The 16579-nt window shown below is 47.6% G+C and overlaps 1 protein-coding gene across 2 annotated transcripts; it reads left to right on the forward strand.

Annotated features, from left to right (window-relative positions):
- The first annotated feature begins 13644 nt into the window (after positions 1-13644).
- Positions 13645-16349, forward strand: COPS6 (COP9 signalosome subunit 6). 2 transcript variants are annotated; one of them, XM_027125936.1, is made up of 10 exons: positions 13645-13766; positions 13968-14093; positions 14308-14439; positions 14754-14842; positions 14938-15000; positions 15335-15382; positions 15459-15573; positions 15663-15755; positions 15835-15953; positions 16093-16349. In XM_027125936.1, exons 1-10 carry the CDS (start codon positions 13691-13693, stop codon positions 16231-16233), a joined length of 1002 nt encoding a protein of 333 aa, XP_026981737.1. In that variant the 5' UTR covers positions 13645-13690; the 3' UTR covers positions 16234-16349. The 2 variants fall into 2 exon arrangements, with proteins under 2 accessions (XP_026981737.1, XP_026981738.1); XM_027125937.1 differs by having other exon boundaries at positions 15853-15953.
- Positions 16350-16579: the final 230 nt, after the last annotated feature.

Here is a 16579-nt window from a genome sequence, read left to right on the forward strand (position 1 = left end):
CAGTTCCCCCCCTCACAAAGGCATTTTTTTCTTTTCCTCTTCTCAATACCTTATTCTTCCACTCCTCTCTCCAGGACAAGAACAGAGATGTGGCAAGGAGAGGAGGGAAGGGTGGGGCAGAGTGATGCTCCTCAAAGTGGGATTGTATGTTTTGTAAACGTTCACCTAATGACAGTCTTCAGGAAACAGCTCTTAGATTCCCAGCACCGTCAATCCGATCAACTCTATTACTCTGGGGCCTAGAAGTCAGTTTGCAGCCGCCTGGTTTAATTCCCAGCAAGTTCTCAAAAGCCCTGCTATTAATGCTTTTCTTGAGTCTGTGGACTTAGAAGTGCCATGAGTCACGGAGGGGATACCCAAGGCAGTCCATCAAGGTGGGGAAGAAAACACTTAAACTTCCATATAGCTTTAATCTAAAAGCAAGGAAAGAAAATAGAGTAAAAAATGTAAGCCTTTGTAAGCACAGCCACTGAGGCTTGATGGGCTCTGAGTAGGGTGTTCCTGACCTGGCTGGAGCCCGGGGCCCCCACCCGCCCCCACCCTGCCCCTTCCTGTCACCTGGGGCCAACGAAATGACCATTAAGAAGTGATGCCATGGGACTTCCCTGGTGGTCCGGTGGCTAAGGCTCTGCCCTCCCAATGCAGGGGGCCCGAGTTCCATCCCTGGTCAGGGAACTAGATCCCACATGCCACAACTAAGACCCAGCACAGTCAAATGAATAAATAAATATTAAAGTGATGAAACAGTCCATTTGTCCTAAAGTAAGCTGCAGCTGTGGCTTTGCAAACAGATTAGAACAAAATTGTATCTATCTTGTTCTGTATCGCAGAAGAGACTTACACAAGAATTTATCTCTGAAGCCTAGAATTTGGCTTAGAATTGTTCATATCTCTATTTCCTCTTGAATCAGATTTGGTAAGTTAATTTCTTCTATGAATTTATCTGTTTCATCTAAAACCTCGAATCTTCCGGTATGATATTATTTGTAACATTATCTTATCTTTGAAGTATCTAATTTTGAGCAGTTTTCAAAGTATGTTCTGTGGACCTGTGTGGGTCCCTGCGACCAGGTGGTTTGGGAGGTCAAAACTGTTTTCATAAGATAGATTTTTTTGTCTTTTTCACTGTGTTGACTTTGCAGTGATGCTACAAAAGTAATGGTGGGTGAAACCGCTAATGCCTGAGCATAAATTTCAGGTAATGGCACAAAACTGAACTATTATATTCTTCATTGCCATGCATTCATAGTTTTTTTAAAAATCCAGTTTCATTTAAGAATGTCCTTGATGAAGCAGTAAAAGTATTGATTTCATTTTAAAAATAATAAGCCTTATCAGCGGTCCATAGAAGGAAGGGTACTGGTGGCCGTATGTGGGTCTCATGTCAGACTGTAGCCGTTTTCAGACAAGGATATGAGGACCTGGGGGAGGGGGCATAGGGAAGGGGGAGGGTGGAGAACACACAAATCTTCCCAAAGAGTGTGAGGACACAGCCAGTTCTGAAAGAATCAATTCCCAGATCCTTCTTTCTTCTTTTTTTTAAAGTTGTTTCCAACTAGTTTATTTAGGGGTTCCATTTTCACTCCTCAATAGATTTTATGTATTTCTCATATGCTTCTTCACTCATTAGGTCATCTAGTTCTGAAGGGTTACTGAATGTCATCTTGATCAGCCAACCATCTTCATAACAAGATTTGTTGACAAGTCCTGGATTTTCTGCTAGAGCTTCATTCATTTCTGTTACATCTCCTGATAGAGGAGAGTGGAGTTCACTAGCAGCTTTCACACTTTCCAAAGCACCAAATTCCTCGTTTGTTCAATTTTGTCCCAACTTCAGGCAGACTACAGTAAACAACATCTCCCAAAGCTTCCTGTGCAAAATTCCTGATTCCCTTGGTTCCCACATCGTTTTCTGTTGTTACCCATTCATGTTTGTGAATTTACGACCCGACAGCAGAGCCGGGCCAGTGTGCCACGGCGACAGAGACGGTGCACAGGCTGCAGACCTCGGCCCTGCACAGTCCCCACAGCTTTCAGTGCCATGTTTGCCCCAGATCCTCATTTTCTATCTGTTCACGTTTAAAACTGCTCTCCTGGAAAGCATCCCAGTGGCCAGAGCACCCTCTTTCTCGGTCACCTTCCCCACCTGGCAGAAGATAGGCTTCTCGCCCCCAAATCTTACAATGGTGCATTGCCCTCAGGGTGTCAAAACTTCTGGGGTACCAAACAAAAGGATTCTTTGGGAATCTTGCGTCCAATATATATTTTTTTATTATTGGAATAAAATTGCTTTACAATGTTGTGTTAGTTTCTGCTGTACAATGAAGTGAATCAGCTATATGTATACCTACATCCCCTCCCTCCTACCCCCCCACCCATCCTACCCATCTAGGTGGTCACAGAGCACCAAGCTGAGCCCCCTGTGCTATACAGCAGTTTCCCACTAGCTATTTTACACATGGTAGTGTATATATGTCAATCCTAATCTCCCAATTTGTCCCACCCTCTCCTTCCCCCACTGTGTCCACACACCCATTCTCTACGTCTGCGTCTGTATTCCTGCCCTACACATAGGTTCACCTGTACCATTTTTCTAGATTCCATATATATGCGTTAATATGTGATACTTGTTTTTCTTTTTCTGGCTTACTTCACTCTGTATGACAGACTCTAAGTCCATCCACATCTCTACAAATGACCCAATTTCGTTCCTTTTTATGGCTGAGTAATATTCCATTGTATATGTGTACTCACGTCTTCTTTGTCCATTCATCTGTTGTTGGACATTTAGGTTGTTTCCATGTCCTGGCTATTGTAAATAGTGCTGCAAAACATTGGGGTACATGTGTGCTTTTGAATTATGGTTTTCTCAGGGTATATGCCCAGTAGGGGGATCGCTGGTTCATATGGTAGTTCTATTTTTAGTTTTTTAAGGAACCTCCATACTGTTCTCCATAGTGGCTGTATCAATTTACATTCCCACCAACAGTGCGAAAGGGTTCCCTTTTCTCCACACCCTCTCCAGCATATATTGTTTGTAGATTTTTGATGATGGCCATTCTGACCGGTGTGAGGTGATACCTCACTGTAGTTTTGATTTTCATTTCTCTAATAACTAGTGATATTGAGTATCTTTTCATGTGCCTCTTGGCCATCTGTATGTCTTCCTGGTGAAATGTCTATTTAGGTCTTCTACCCATTTTTTAATCGGGTTGTTTGTTTTTTTGATATTGAGTTCCATGAGCTGTCTGTATATTTTGGAGATTAATCCTTTGTCCTTTGCTTCATTGGCAAATATTTTCTCCCATTCTGAGGGTTGTCTTTTCATCTTGTTTATGGTTTCCTTTGCTGTGCAAAAGCTTTTAAGTTTAATTAGGTCCCATTTGTTTGTTTTTATTTTCATTACTCTAGGAGGTGGGTCAAAAAAGATCTTGCTGTGGTTTATGTCAAAGAGCATTTTTCCTGTTTTCCTCTAAGAGTTTTATAGTGTCTGGCCTTACATTTAGGTCTTTAATTCATTTGGAATTTATTTTTTGTGTATGGTGTTAGGTAGTGTTCTAATTTCATTCTTTTACATATAGCTGTCCAGTTTTCCCAGCACCACTTATTGAAGAGGCTGTCTTTTCTCCATTGTATGTTCTTGCCTTTGTCATAAATTAGGTGACCATATGTGTGTGGGTTTACCTCTGGGCTTTCTATCTTGTACCATTGGTCTATATTTCTGTTTTTGTGCCAATACCATACTGTCTTGATTACTGTAGCTTTGTAGTATAGTTTGAAGTCAGGGAGCCTGATTCCCCCAGCTCTGTTTTTCTTTCTCAGGATTGCTTTTGCTATTTGGGGTCTTTTGTGTTTCTATACAAATTGTTAAATATTTTGTTCTAATTCTGTGAAGAATGCCATTGGTAGTTTGATAGGGATTGCATTGAATCTGTAGATTGCTTTGGGTAGTATAGTCATTTTCACAATATTGATTCTTCCAATCCAAGAACATGGTGTATTTCTCCATCCGTTTATGTCATCTTTGATTTCTTTCATCAGTGTTTTATAGTTTTCTGAATACAAGTCTTTTGCCTCCTTAGGTAGGTTTATTCTTAGGTATTTTATTCTTTTTTTCTTGGTACCCCAAAACTTCTGGGGTACCAAACAAAAGGATTCATTAGGAACCTTGCTGCCAATATCAAGTAGGTAAATAAGTCCTTTGTGATTCAAGTGATTTCCTATTATTTCCCTCCAAAAAAAATGAGAGGAGGCCAAGGCCATCGCTGGTGATAGATCACAATATGATTTTGGCAGATAAAATTGACATTGCTATAACTGTATTCCTTTCACCACTCATCTCACTTAAGTAGGGAATTCCCTGGCAGTCCAGTGGTTAGGACTCGGCGGTTTCACTGCCGGGGCCTAGGTTCTATCCCTGGTCGGGGAACTAAGATCCCACAAGCTATGCGGGGCACGGCCTAAATTAATTAATTAATTAAAAAACAAATGTAGCAGGGCGATCAGCTCCGTGCTTTGTGATGACCTAGAGGGTGGGATAGGGAGGATGGGAGGGAGGCTCAAGAGGGAGGGGATATGGGGACATATGTATGCATATGGCTGATTCACTTTGGTGTAGAACAAAAACTAACACAGTATTGTGAAGCAGTTATACCCCAATAAAGATCTATTGAAAAAACAAAAACAAAAAAAACCCAAAAGTAGTAATAGACATAATATTTCATTCCGATAATAAGTAATGCCCATCTATTGAGAAAAACAAGACAGTTCCCTCCATCTCACTGAGATAAATTCTAATAAAAATAACTTTTTGTTACTCATAGATCAGATTTGTTATACATTTCTTTTTTTTTTTTTAATATTTAAGTTTTGGCTGCATCGGGTCTTAGTTGCGGCATACAGGATCTTTTGTTGCGGTGCACGGGCTTCTCTCTAGTTGTGACACACAGGGTCATTAGTTGCAGCAGGTGCATAGGCTCCAGAGCAAGGGGGCTCAGTAGTTGTGGCACTCGGGCTCTAGGGCGCAAGGGCTTAGTTGCTCTGTGGCATGTGGGATCTTAGTTCCCCAACCAGGGATAGAACCCAAGTCGTCTGCATTGCAAGGTGGATTCTTAACTACTGGACCGCTAGGGAAGTCCCTATTGTACATTTCTATTTTGATCAATTGTAAAGTCCTACTTATCATGATAACCCAATCCAGGAGAAATTTTTTAAAATACTTAAAGCCTTATATTCACGGAAAACTTTAATTAAATTTCAGTTTATATACAATTTTTTTGCAGAGAATTATGGTAAGTCGATCGTTATCAGTAGGTACCAATCTTGTTTCATCTGCAGTCCCACTCGTCCTCCTCCTGATTATTTTGAAGCAAATCCCAGATATAACATCATTTTTTGTGTAAATATTATTTTTCACACTTAAAAAAAATTGAAGTAGAGTTACAATATTATATGAGTTTCAGGTGTACATTATAGTAATTCAGTATTTTTATGTAAATATTTATTTTACAGAATAATTACAGTATAATTGCCCATATGATAAGGACTCATGAAACATAGAACTATGAAACCAAACCTCTGAAGGACAGAATCGCCCCCAGCTGAGAACCACTGGGTTAGGGTGAAAAGGTCTCTCCCTGAGATTAGTTAGGATGGCTGCCTTCCTTCAGAGAACTGGTGAGGCTGGGGAAGGGCACCTTGGCTCTGGAAGTAGCAGCTGGAGCCGAGTACTAGATTCCATGACCACACTCCAAACGTGGCTTTGGGAATAGCGTTGTTTCTCATGTAGTTTGTCTCATTTGAGAGAGATTCGACCAAGTTCCTCAGCTGACTGAGCTCAAGCTGCAGTCCCATCCCTGAGGGACAATTGACAAGGAAGCTGCCCCATCTTTTCTGCTCCAGGGCAACCTGGCTCCCAGGATGTAGAAAAAAGGTTTTAGCCTATTTGTCTGCGAGCTGCCTTCATCCAGTGACACACTGTGGAAAGAGCTGGCCTGCAAAAGCTGCTGCCCTCAGGGTAAGACCCTGTGCCAGGCCCCAAGGCCAGCCTGGGAGCAAGGACTTCCACTCCACCCTTGTGCTCAGGAACCACCATCACCAGGCCAGTTTCTTCCCATCACCTGGCCCCTCCTGTCCAACATCTCAATATAGGACCCAAGAGGACTCAAGACAGGTGTCTAGGGAATTACCTGGTGGTCCAGCGGTTAGGACTCCACACTTCCATTGCAGGGGGCACAGGTTCGATCCCTCAGGGAACTAAGATCCTGCATGCCCCGGTGGCTTGGCCAAAAAGAAAAAAAAATTAAATTAAATTAAAAATAAATAAATAAAAATAAAATGCTGCTTCTTTAAAAAAAAAAAAAAAATACAGGGTCTAAGTACTCGGGCATCCGGGACAGTGGAAGGGAGCAGGCTTGAAGCTCTGGAGAGGGACAGACAGGACATCTGGATGTCCTTCTATTCCAGCTCTGTGCGTGTGAGCATTCTTAGGGGATCCACCTGGACCCCAAACTGAATTAGAGGGGCATTCTAGTTAGTTTTTAGTGGTTATTGGAAACAGATGCATGATTCTATAGTTCTCTTTCACCTTTACATCCAGTGTCCTAAGATTCTGTACGGGGATGGCATTTTTTCTTCACATCCCTGGAATAAGAGAGCCCCCTTAATCCTGTCTTTTGGTCAGAACTGCTGTGCTAATCCCGTTGGATCACCACTTTACACCGCACAGCCCAGGGCAACAGCGGCTCTGGGGCATCCAGCTGTAAGCGTTTCCTGCTCAGTAACTGGAAGTTCCTGGCCTCATGGAGGTGTTAGCGCTGCAATCCGGTGCTTCATCGCGCGTGTAATTTAGCCTCTCCAGGGTAACTCGTGCAAAGAAGGGGAAGGAGGGTGATGAAGGGCCCCGGACAGCACGCAGAATCCGAAGGCAGGATCCTTTTCAGAGTTGGGAACTCAAGGAACTTTAAGGGAAGCAGGCGCTCCCTAAGCGATCTGACCCAGCTTCCTCCTCTGTGGGTCGATTCCATTCTCCTCTCTACGAGCCCACTCCGCTTACTCATGCGCATGCGCACAGGACCCCAGGATTAGTTAGGCGTCTCAGCCACCGTTTCTTGTCCGTACTGAAGGCTTCTCTGAGGCCAGAGGAAGGGAGATAATGTGCTTTTACATCCAGGAGTGAGTCCCATTGGTGGCCACAGGACAGGAAGGCCTCTGTTGGGAGGTCAGCTCACTTGTCAGTTATTTTCAGCGGTGGCAAAAATTCATATGGGTTTTTTGCAAATGAAGTTTTCCATTTTGGATAAGTAGCCAGATTCCCTGGATGGCACATGCTATGAACGGCCATGGCTGGGCTGGAGCCCAGAGTCTGTCTGCTTCCCGTGGGTGGAGGGCGGGTGTCCTGCACCCGCGCCCGGCAGGTCATCTCCCAGGGGCCGCCACACTTGACTGCGGCCCTTCCGTTTATCTCCACGGCCGCTGCTTGTTCCAGTAAGGCCTGCCTGTAGCCCTCGAGTCGTGACTGGCTCCCGCAAGATGTTCCGATGAAACTCCAGGTAAGATTCATCCTCTGAAACTACAGGTGAGGAGATGGAGAGAGATGTATATACCCGCTAGGATTGTTAGAGATCAGGAAGTCGACGTAAGTTGTACCAAAGAACCTGTATTTCCTGGTAAGCAGGAGGCAGGGTGAGAGTGGAGGGGTCAGGGTTGAGGAAAAAGGGGCTTCCGACCAGGTGCCCAGCCTGGGTGCCTGGGACGAGTTACAGGTGATCAGAGACTCCTCGGCACTTGGATGGCCAGCAGGCTGCGTGGTTTTAGGGTGGCGTCGTCGGAAACGGGGAGTAGGAGGTTGGTATATGGGAGATTTCACAGAGGTAAAACCAAGAGCGCTTGGCAAAGGATTAAAACGCCCAGAACGAGGGACCCAGAGGACTAGAAGAGATGATAATTTTTTGACCTTCACTGCGTTGGGATCCACTCAGAGTCTTCTAGTTCCCTGCAACATTTGAATACTAGTCACTCTCTTTTTCTGGATTGTAACTCCCAGGGGAGAGACATGTGGGCAAATTTATCTTAGCTACCCCCACAGAGCCTTAATCAATTAGAAAATTAATGCTGCTTTATTTCTAGATTAAACTCTTCTGGCCACCTCCAGGCCTGCATGAAGGGTGAATGTGTATCCTCTCTTGGCTTATCTTCCTGGATAAAGAGCTCAGTGGGGTGTGTGTGTGTGTGTGTGTGTGTGTGTGTGTGTGTGTGTGTGTGTGTGTGTGTGTGTGTGTGTGTGTGTGTGTGTCTGTGTGTGTGTGTGTGTGGCGTTCCGGGGGGTGGGGGGTAGGAAGTGCCGAGGAGATGTGGCCTGCCCACAGCTGACTAGCCTGTTGTGTGTTCCAGGAGCGTACTCGAGGCCGGAACCATAGGATTCTATGAACTGAAACTGGCCAGCTCGTCCTCTCTTCCCGCCACATGGGGGGCTGCCACAAGTGACCCAGGGGGCCTGTGCAGCCCCAGCCCAATAACAAGGCCACTTGTTTTCATCAGTGTGGGTTTGGAGGGGGCAGTCATGGTGGCCTTGTGGGTCATCACCCCTCTGTGCAAGGCAAGGGTGTCCGGACAGGTCACCTTTCAGGCCACTGGCTTATGCCATTGCTGCCTAAGCCAGTGGCCTGAGTATCTGCTGGGCTGGGCTCACAACCCAGCCGCAGTACCTGGCTCCTGGTAGTCAGGTCAGGGTGCTCGGCACAGGGGTGGGCAAGGTCCTAAGGACTGCAGGGTGAAATGCAACAACATGCATGGGTGCAGAAAGAAAGGGGCCACCTGGGCTGGGGCATTTACAGGAGGCCAGGAGGTACCAACCCTCCATGCAAGGGAAGGGACAGCAGTGAATCGTGGGTGCTGACCCTGGAGTGCGAGGCCCAAGAAGGAGAAGCCTGAGGGTTCAGTTTCCCCTCTGCCGCCTCCACCATGCCCTGCAGGTTAGCTTTCCCCGCTGCCCTGCAGCTCAGCTGGAGGATTAGTGGGGTCTCCTGCTGGTGGTTATTGTTGTCCCTGGCAAATGTGTTAGATTTCTTGGTCCTTGTTCCTGTAGGGGAAGAGGGGTCTGAATTCAACTGATGCTTCTGCACCTGTATACGTAGCAGGAATTGATGGCTTATATGCTTGCACTTTTCCAGTCCCTTAAGTGTTAGAGGGAATTTTCCCATTCAGGGACTGCTGTATGTAGAGGGTGACAGTGGAACACGGAGATCACGCCTCAACCCTCCTTCCTTCCACCTCCGATGGTCCAACAGAAACAATAAAGACTGTGAAGCAAGAAAGGGAAATCACAGCTTTTCTTAAAAACGGGATTGCTGCCTGTGCTCTCAGAGAGGCCCCTCTCGCTGCAACAGCGCCACCTGCTGACACAGCCACAAGGTACCTCTGCCACTGAAGAACTCCAGACCCAGGAGGCTTTGTAGCTCTCCAGCTTGATACCCCATTTTCGGATGAGTCAAGTCGAACCTGACAGTTAACAAGATGGGAAGAGCCTAAGAGGCCTCGCTAAGTCAAATAGAAATGGTATATTTAAAAGCGCAGTCAGCCTGGCCCTTGAGGGATTTTACATGAAAAAGTGGCAGCTACTTACCTTGGGAGAAACCACCTGAAACAAGGTCCTGATTCTGGGGCCCTCATGTGTCACAGGTTCCCTTAAATGCCCGGCCTTGGTCCACTGATGACTTAGCCAAGGTGAAACCTGATGGATGCGTTGGGTGGCCACTGCCATCCAGCCTCATGGCCAGCTACGTAAAACCGAAAGTGGATGTCACGATGGGCAGAAGTCAAGGCCATTCTCATCCTGAGTCTGGCCAGCACTCCCCTTGATGAACCTTGTTACATTTTACTGACTTGGGCTACTAGCCAATGGCCTGGCTGCTTGGTTCACTTGGAAGAGGACAGATATGGAGAATTAAAGACACACCCTTGGGGCGGTAAACTATGGAATCACACCTTGGTCCTATCTGACAGATGGGTCATTCATGTGGATGCCCAGAGTGGGGACCTGGTCTCTAAGACTCCCTGGCTGTTGATCAAGCCTGCACCGCCCAGAAGCTCCCTCCTGTTCCTGGTAAACTGACTCCATCGAACCTTTAACACCTGCTATGGGCTCTCTTGATGCTGGTGTCCCTGTTCCAGGCCAGTCGGCTGACTCAGGCCACGTCATTATAGCCCTTGAAACTGTGTTATGTTTTAGGCTTTGCAGATCCTCTACAGTCTGATATTGATGCACCTTCTGTTACAAAAGCCACTCACCGGGGGCCAATAGTCAAGGTGTTGGATGGACATTCCACACTCCCTACCACCCACAGCATCTGGGTACCACGCACTGGAATGACCTCTTTCAAGTCAGCTCTACTACCCTCACTTCCTTCTGGTCCACACACTGTAGTAAGGCAGCCTGGTCACTGAATGTGGCTGTCCCTTCTTGGTTGGCCATCTCTTGGGTAATGATCAGGATGAAAGGGATGGGGGGCTTTCTAGACTTATTTTGAAAATCCAAGAGTCTGCCCTGACCACTTGTTGGTATGGCATTTCTTTTCTTTCCCCTAATAGCTACCCTAGGCCAGCCTGGCTGGTAGACTCTCTTGAGTACAGCCCAGCCAAAAGGGAGCCTAGAGAATTCCAGCTTAATTCTGGCCCAGCCATCAGGATTCTCTTGTTGGATTGATGTGGTTCTAGATCATGTGACTGAGGACACTGCTCTCTCCAGCTCCCCTATAGTGGCTCACACTTGCTGTGGCAGGCTAGACAGTGGCCCCAAGATTTCTGGGTCCTAATCCTTGGAACCTGTGAAGGGGATTTTGCAGATATGATTAAGTTAAGAATCTTCAGATAGGGAGATTATCCTGGATTATCCCAGTGGGCACTAAATGTAATCCCAAGTGTCCTTATAAGAGGGAGGTAGAGACAGATTTTACAACAGAGGGCAATACGATAATGGGAATAGAAGGACAAAGAGAGAGATTTGAAGACGCTGCTAAAATACTGGATTTGAAGACGAGGAAGAAGCCATGAACTAAGAAATGTAAGGAATGCAGTTCTAGAAACTGGAAAAGACATCAGAAGGGATTCTCCCCTAGAAGGAATGTGGCCCTGCAGACACTTTGGTTTCAGATCAGTGGAAACTATTTCAGACCTCTGACCCCCAGAACTGTAAGACAATAAATGTGTGATGTTTTAAGCCACGAAGTCTGTGGTAATTTATTTCAGCAACGATGGGAAACAAATACATGTGCCACGGTGGCCAGAGTAATGGGTCTTTGTAAATTTTGTAAAAATGCCTCGTCACTCACACCTGACCCTTCTGAACAAAAGGTCTGGAAATAGGGGATAATTGGAGAAAAGGAGAAGCCATAGTTACTGGGATGTGACATCCACCACCATCCATAGTTACTTTTTCTTGTGATGAGAACTTTTAAGATGTACTCTCCGGAATTCCCTGGTGGTCGAGTGGTTAGGACTCTGCGCGTTCACTGCCGGGGGCCCGGGTTCAATCCCTAGTCAGGGAACTAAGATCCCACAAGCTGCTTAGTGTGGCAAAAAAAAAAAAAAAATTAAAAATTAAAGGTGTACTCTCTTAGCAGCTTTCACATATGTGCCTTCTTTGCAGGCTCTCTGAGCAGACCCTCTGCTCTATTCCCCACCAGCCCAGTCACCTCCACTCTGTCTGTGGAAGGAAAAGTTAACAAAACAACAAAGTGATACAGTATGTTTAGTTTTGTTGGAAGGGAAAAAAAGAACAGTGGGATAGCTGCTTTAACACCATCATTTCAACCTGAGGTTTTGATGGTAGTTTTTTGTGTTTTTTTTTTCATTTATAGTTTTGGCTGTGTTGGGTCTTCGTTGCTGCGCGCGGGCTTTCTCTAGTTGGGGCTACTCTTCATCGTGGTGCGCAGGCTTCTCATGGCGGTGGCTTCGCTTGTTGCAGAGCACGGGCTCTCGAGGCGCACCAGCTCAGTAGTTGTGGTGCAGGGGCTTAGTTGCTCCGCGGCATGTGGGATCTTCCTGGATCAGGGATCAAATCCGTGTCCCCTGCATTCGCAGGTGGATTCTTAACCACTGCGCCACCAGGGAAGTCCCTGATGGTAGTTTTTTAAAATACAATGCACTTTAAAGAAATGCTCAGTTGAGCTTACTTCCAAAGCATGTATAAACAACTGATTCAATTTCCAAGTCATCTTTAAATTTCACAATAACAACTGTTTTATGTGTTGTATAGTTATCTGAACAATGTTTCAAAAGCATTTGAAACAACAAAAAGACAAAGGAATTCTCTAATGATTGAAACAGCAATGCAAACTAGCAATTTCAACACCAGAATAATTTTTTTTTTTGAGTCTTCAATCTAGCTGAGAAGCATTACAGTCCTCAGAAGCTGCCTATTATTTAAGAGATACATGTTTCTGACCTCACTTTTCCTAAGAGAAGTGAGGCATATATAGAGAAGTGAGGTTTTCCCATAACCCTCTCAGTTGACGGGGAGGTTTTTCACTCGTTGGGGATTAAAACGAGAGAAACTCTTAACTTCCCTTTGGCCAGAAGACGTCTCTCCCTGCAGGATTTCTCAGGCCCCTTCCTTTGAGGGCTGCTTGCCCTTTAACTTCCCTTCACTCAGGCTCCATTTAGGAAAGATTGCTTAATTCACAGAAGGCACCATTATCACCAGAAAACATCTCCTGGGACCTGCTGGTTCTGGGCATGAGTAGCCTCCATAGAGTCAAGATACAGGTCTCTACCTGCTCTCTAAGTGCTAACACTTTGGGTTCAGTGTAGACACACACTAAAAGAGCCAGCGAAATTGTAGGGGCAACAAGATGGAGTAAATGCAGTGTACACAACTTGCTTGGGTGCAGGGTTGGGGAGAGGGCTGGAGTAGGCCCGGTTTGCCAGAGGTGAGTTTGGAAAGAATGATGGAGATGGAGGGTAGAGGGAGGTTGGAAGAGGTTAGAAAACACTAGGGGGTGTTCCTAGTGCCCTAGGTAATACAGAAGGAGGAAAGATAGGACGTGTGGATGGAGCCTCTCAAGACCAGGCTCCACCGCCAAAGCATTCACTCAAAAATCATTTAGGTGCCCATGTTTCAGGTACAGTTTTGGTCACAGGGGTTACAGTGATGAAGGCGACAGAAGGCCCTTAAGTGGGGGTGAGTGAGGGGTGTGAAAGGAACAGACGTGAGGGCCAGTGTGGCTGAAGCACGGGGACCGAGAAGCAGAAAAGCAGAGGCCAGGGCCACCGGCAGGCAGTGGCCGGATCTTGCAGGGCATGGCAGGCCATGGTTAGAGGTTTGGGTTTTATTCTGAAGGCAGCAACGGGACGTTTCATTCATTCTGCAACAGCCTTAGGAACTAGGTAGTCTGATCCCACTTTTACTGACGAGGACGAGCAGGGTGGGGTTAGGTAATTTGTTCAAGGTCAGCTGAAGGCTAGAGGGGCTACGAAAACCTGCCGGCTCTCCCCACCCCAGGGCCGCCTGTGCCACCCCACCGAGACTAGGTAAATACAGCCGGCGCACCCCAGGTTTCGGGGCGTGCGCGCGCCACGGCGACACTGCGCATGCGCCTCTGCCTACGGAAGCCGGGAGGGAGGGGAGGAGGGGAGGGAGGGGGAGGAGAGAGGGAGGGAGGGGGCGGGGCCGACGCTGGCGGGCGCGGGGGAAATGGCGGCGGCGGCGGCGGCGGCCCCTACGGCGAACGGGACCGGAGGGAGCAGCGGGATGGAGGTGGATGCAGCAGGTAATGGGCCGCGCGGGAGCGGCTTCTGGAGACTTCCTTGGGGGCGCGTCAAGGCCGTCCTGGACTCCCGGGAGAAGTCGGGAGGGCGGGTCAAAAGCGAGCTCCCTGGGTTAACTTGCGGGAGGGATGTATGGCCCGACTCTGCCGTCTCTCACTCCCGTCTCCCGGGAGGACTCTCACCCCCTCTTCCTCCTCCCTTAGTCGTGCCCAGCGTGATGGCCTCCGGAGTGACTGGCAGCGTTTCAGTCGCTCTTCATCCCCTCGTCATTCTCAACATCTCAGATCATTGGATTCGCATGCGCTCGCAGGAGGGGCGGCCTATGCAGGGTGAGTGTTCGGCGTAATTCTCCAGCCTCCTCTCCTTGGTCACCTCCCCCAAATGGTGGTCTTTCCCCTTCCTTTACTGAAGCCAGTTTCTCCTCCGCAGATCACCGTTTCCCTAATATTTGGTTCACACTGACCTCAGATCCTCAAGCTATAATGATTAGGGAAGTTTGGGGTTTCCTTACCCTCACCTCTTATGTGTCCTTCTCTCATCCAGTGATTGGGGCTCTGATCGGGAAGCAGGAGGGCCGAAATATCGAGGTGATGAACTCCTTTGAGCTGCTGTCCCACACCGTGGAAGAGAAGATTATCATTGACAAGGAATATTATTACACCAAGGAGGAGCAGTGTGAGAGGGGAATAGACGTGGGGGAGAGGAGTGGGAGTGGGGAAGAAAAGCAGAGTGGGGAAGATGGAGAGGGTCGGGAAAAAAAGTAAACAGGATAGGACGAGAACGGAGGAAAAGTGAAGCTAGAGTAGCTGAAGAGACCTTAGAAAAAGGACACATTCAGTTATTCCCTGCAAAGAAAGTGAGAAGACTGAGGAGATTAATTATTCTAAATAGAACCAACATGGGAAGGGGAGAAGCTGGTAAAAATACACCAGGAATTTCAAATTAAGGAAGGATGGTTTCAAGAAATATTCTGGCCCCTTCCTCTCCAGTTAAACAGGTATTCAAGGAGCTGGAGTTCCTCGGTTGGTATACCACAGGGGGGCCGCCTGACCCCTCCGACATCCACGTCCATAAGCAGGTATACACACTCACACTTGTGCATGCTGGGGCAGAGACTAGAGGATGAGGGGAAGATGGGCCCTGACACTTGTGTGTATTCTCCCCCTCTTCCAGGTGTGCGAGATAATTGAGAGTCCTCTGTTTCTTAAGTTGAACCCTATGACCAAGCACACAGATGTGAGTAAAACTGACCCCGTGCCCTTTGTCCTGCTTGTCCATCACTATGGCCATCTTTCATTCTCATCCTGCTATCTTTAACTGTATGACATTTTTATTGAATTGAATCTCTTTTGCAGTTTACCAGCTGTGAGACTTGGGGTTAGTCACTTAACCTCTAAAGTGCATTTTCCCCGTGTGTAAAATGGGGTAATTCCTACTTCACTAGGTCCTTTGGAAGATTAGATGAGAAAATGTAATGTGAAAGGGCCAAGCCCAAGTTTTTGGCACTTAACATATAGGTTCAGGTGTGTTTGATGTCAGTAAGAGCTATTCTCCCATCTCTTCTTTACAGCTTCCCGTCAGCGTTTTTGAGTCTGTCATAGATATAATCAATGGAGAGGTAGGTAATGCCCTGCCCTTCAACCCTCAGATTCTGCTCCTGGCATTTCCTCCTTTTGACTGTGTGTGCCCTGTAGGCCACAATGCTGTTTGCTGAGCTGACCTACACTCTGGCCACAGAGGAAGCTGAACGCATTGGTGTGGACCACGTGGCACGAATGACAGCAACAGGCAGTGGAGAGAACTCCACTGGTAGGGGAGGCTGGAGGGGCTTCCTAAGTGGGGGTGGAAGGTGTGGCCCCACTCCTTCTCCACCTTGGCCTGTCCCTGTCCCCCTGCAGTGGCTGAACACCTGATCGCACAGCACAGTGCCATCAAGATGCTGCACAGCCGCGTCAAGCTCATCTTGGAGTACGTCAAGGCCTCCGAAGCAGGTAGGACAGGTGTCTCCCTGGCACTTGAACCCCTTTTCCTCTCCCTCCTGGGGAAGCGACAGCATCCACGTTAACGCAGCCTCTGTTGTGCCTTTAGGCGAGGTCCCCTTTAACCATGAGATCCTGCGTGAGGCCTATGCTCTGTGTCACTGCCTCCCAGTGCTCAGCACAGACAAGTTCAAGACAGACTTCTACGATGTGAGTGTAAAGCCCAGGACAGGGAGGTGGGGCTCGCACCGTCATTTCTGCACGCAGGACCTGGGACCTGGCTGTTCCCTGGGCATGCAGCGGGGGACCCAGAGCCCCTGGGGAACTGGCTCTTTCTGTTCCCTCGCAGCAATGCAATGACGTGGGGCTCATGGCCTACCTTGGCACCATCACCAAGACGTGCAACACCATGAACCAGTTTGTGAACAAGTTCAATGTCCTCTATGACCGACAAGGCATTGGCAGGCGGATGCGGGGGCTCTTCTTCTGATGAGAGGATACTTGAAAGGATGCAGCACAGGGGTCGGACAGCTGTCGAGGAGGGTGCTACACTCCATTTAGAGAAACCTGTTGCTAATAAAAGGGGAGCAGCCCCTCCGCACCCCTTCTAGTGGCTCTGTCCTCTCTGTTAGGTGCCACGCTCTTTTGGATCTTAAAACCTTGATCCTACAGGCTCAGTGGATGGCCAAGAAGTGTTTCTCAGTTACTGCAGCACTGAGTGTTTACCACAGGGAGGTATGTGCCTGAACCCCAGGAGGCAGAGGTACTTGTGTCCATACTTTGAGACTATGAACTGGAGCGGGGGAGGGAGTGGAGACCCCGTGCAGTCTCTTATC

Source organism: Aethalodelphis obliquidens, unplaced genomic scaffold (assembly GCF_003676395.1).
Source record: "Aethalodelphis obliquidens isolate GAN/ISIS:26980383/991018 unplaced genomic scaffold, ASM367639v1 scaffold30, whole genome shotgun sequence".
Lineage (NCBI taxonomy): Eukaryota > Metazoa > Chordata > Mammalia > Artiodactyla > Delphinidae > Aethalodelphis > Aethalodelphis obliquidens.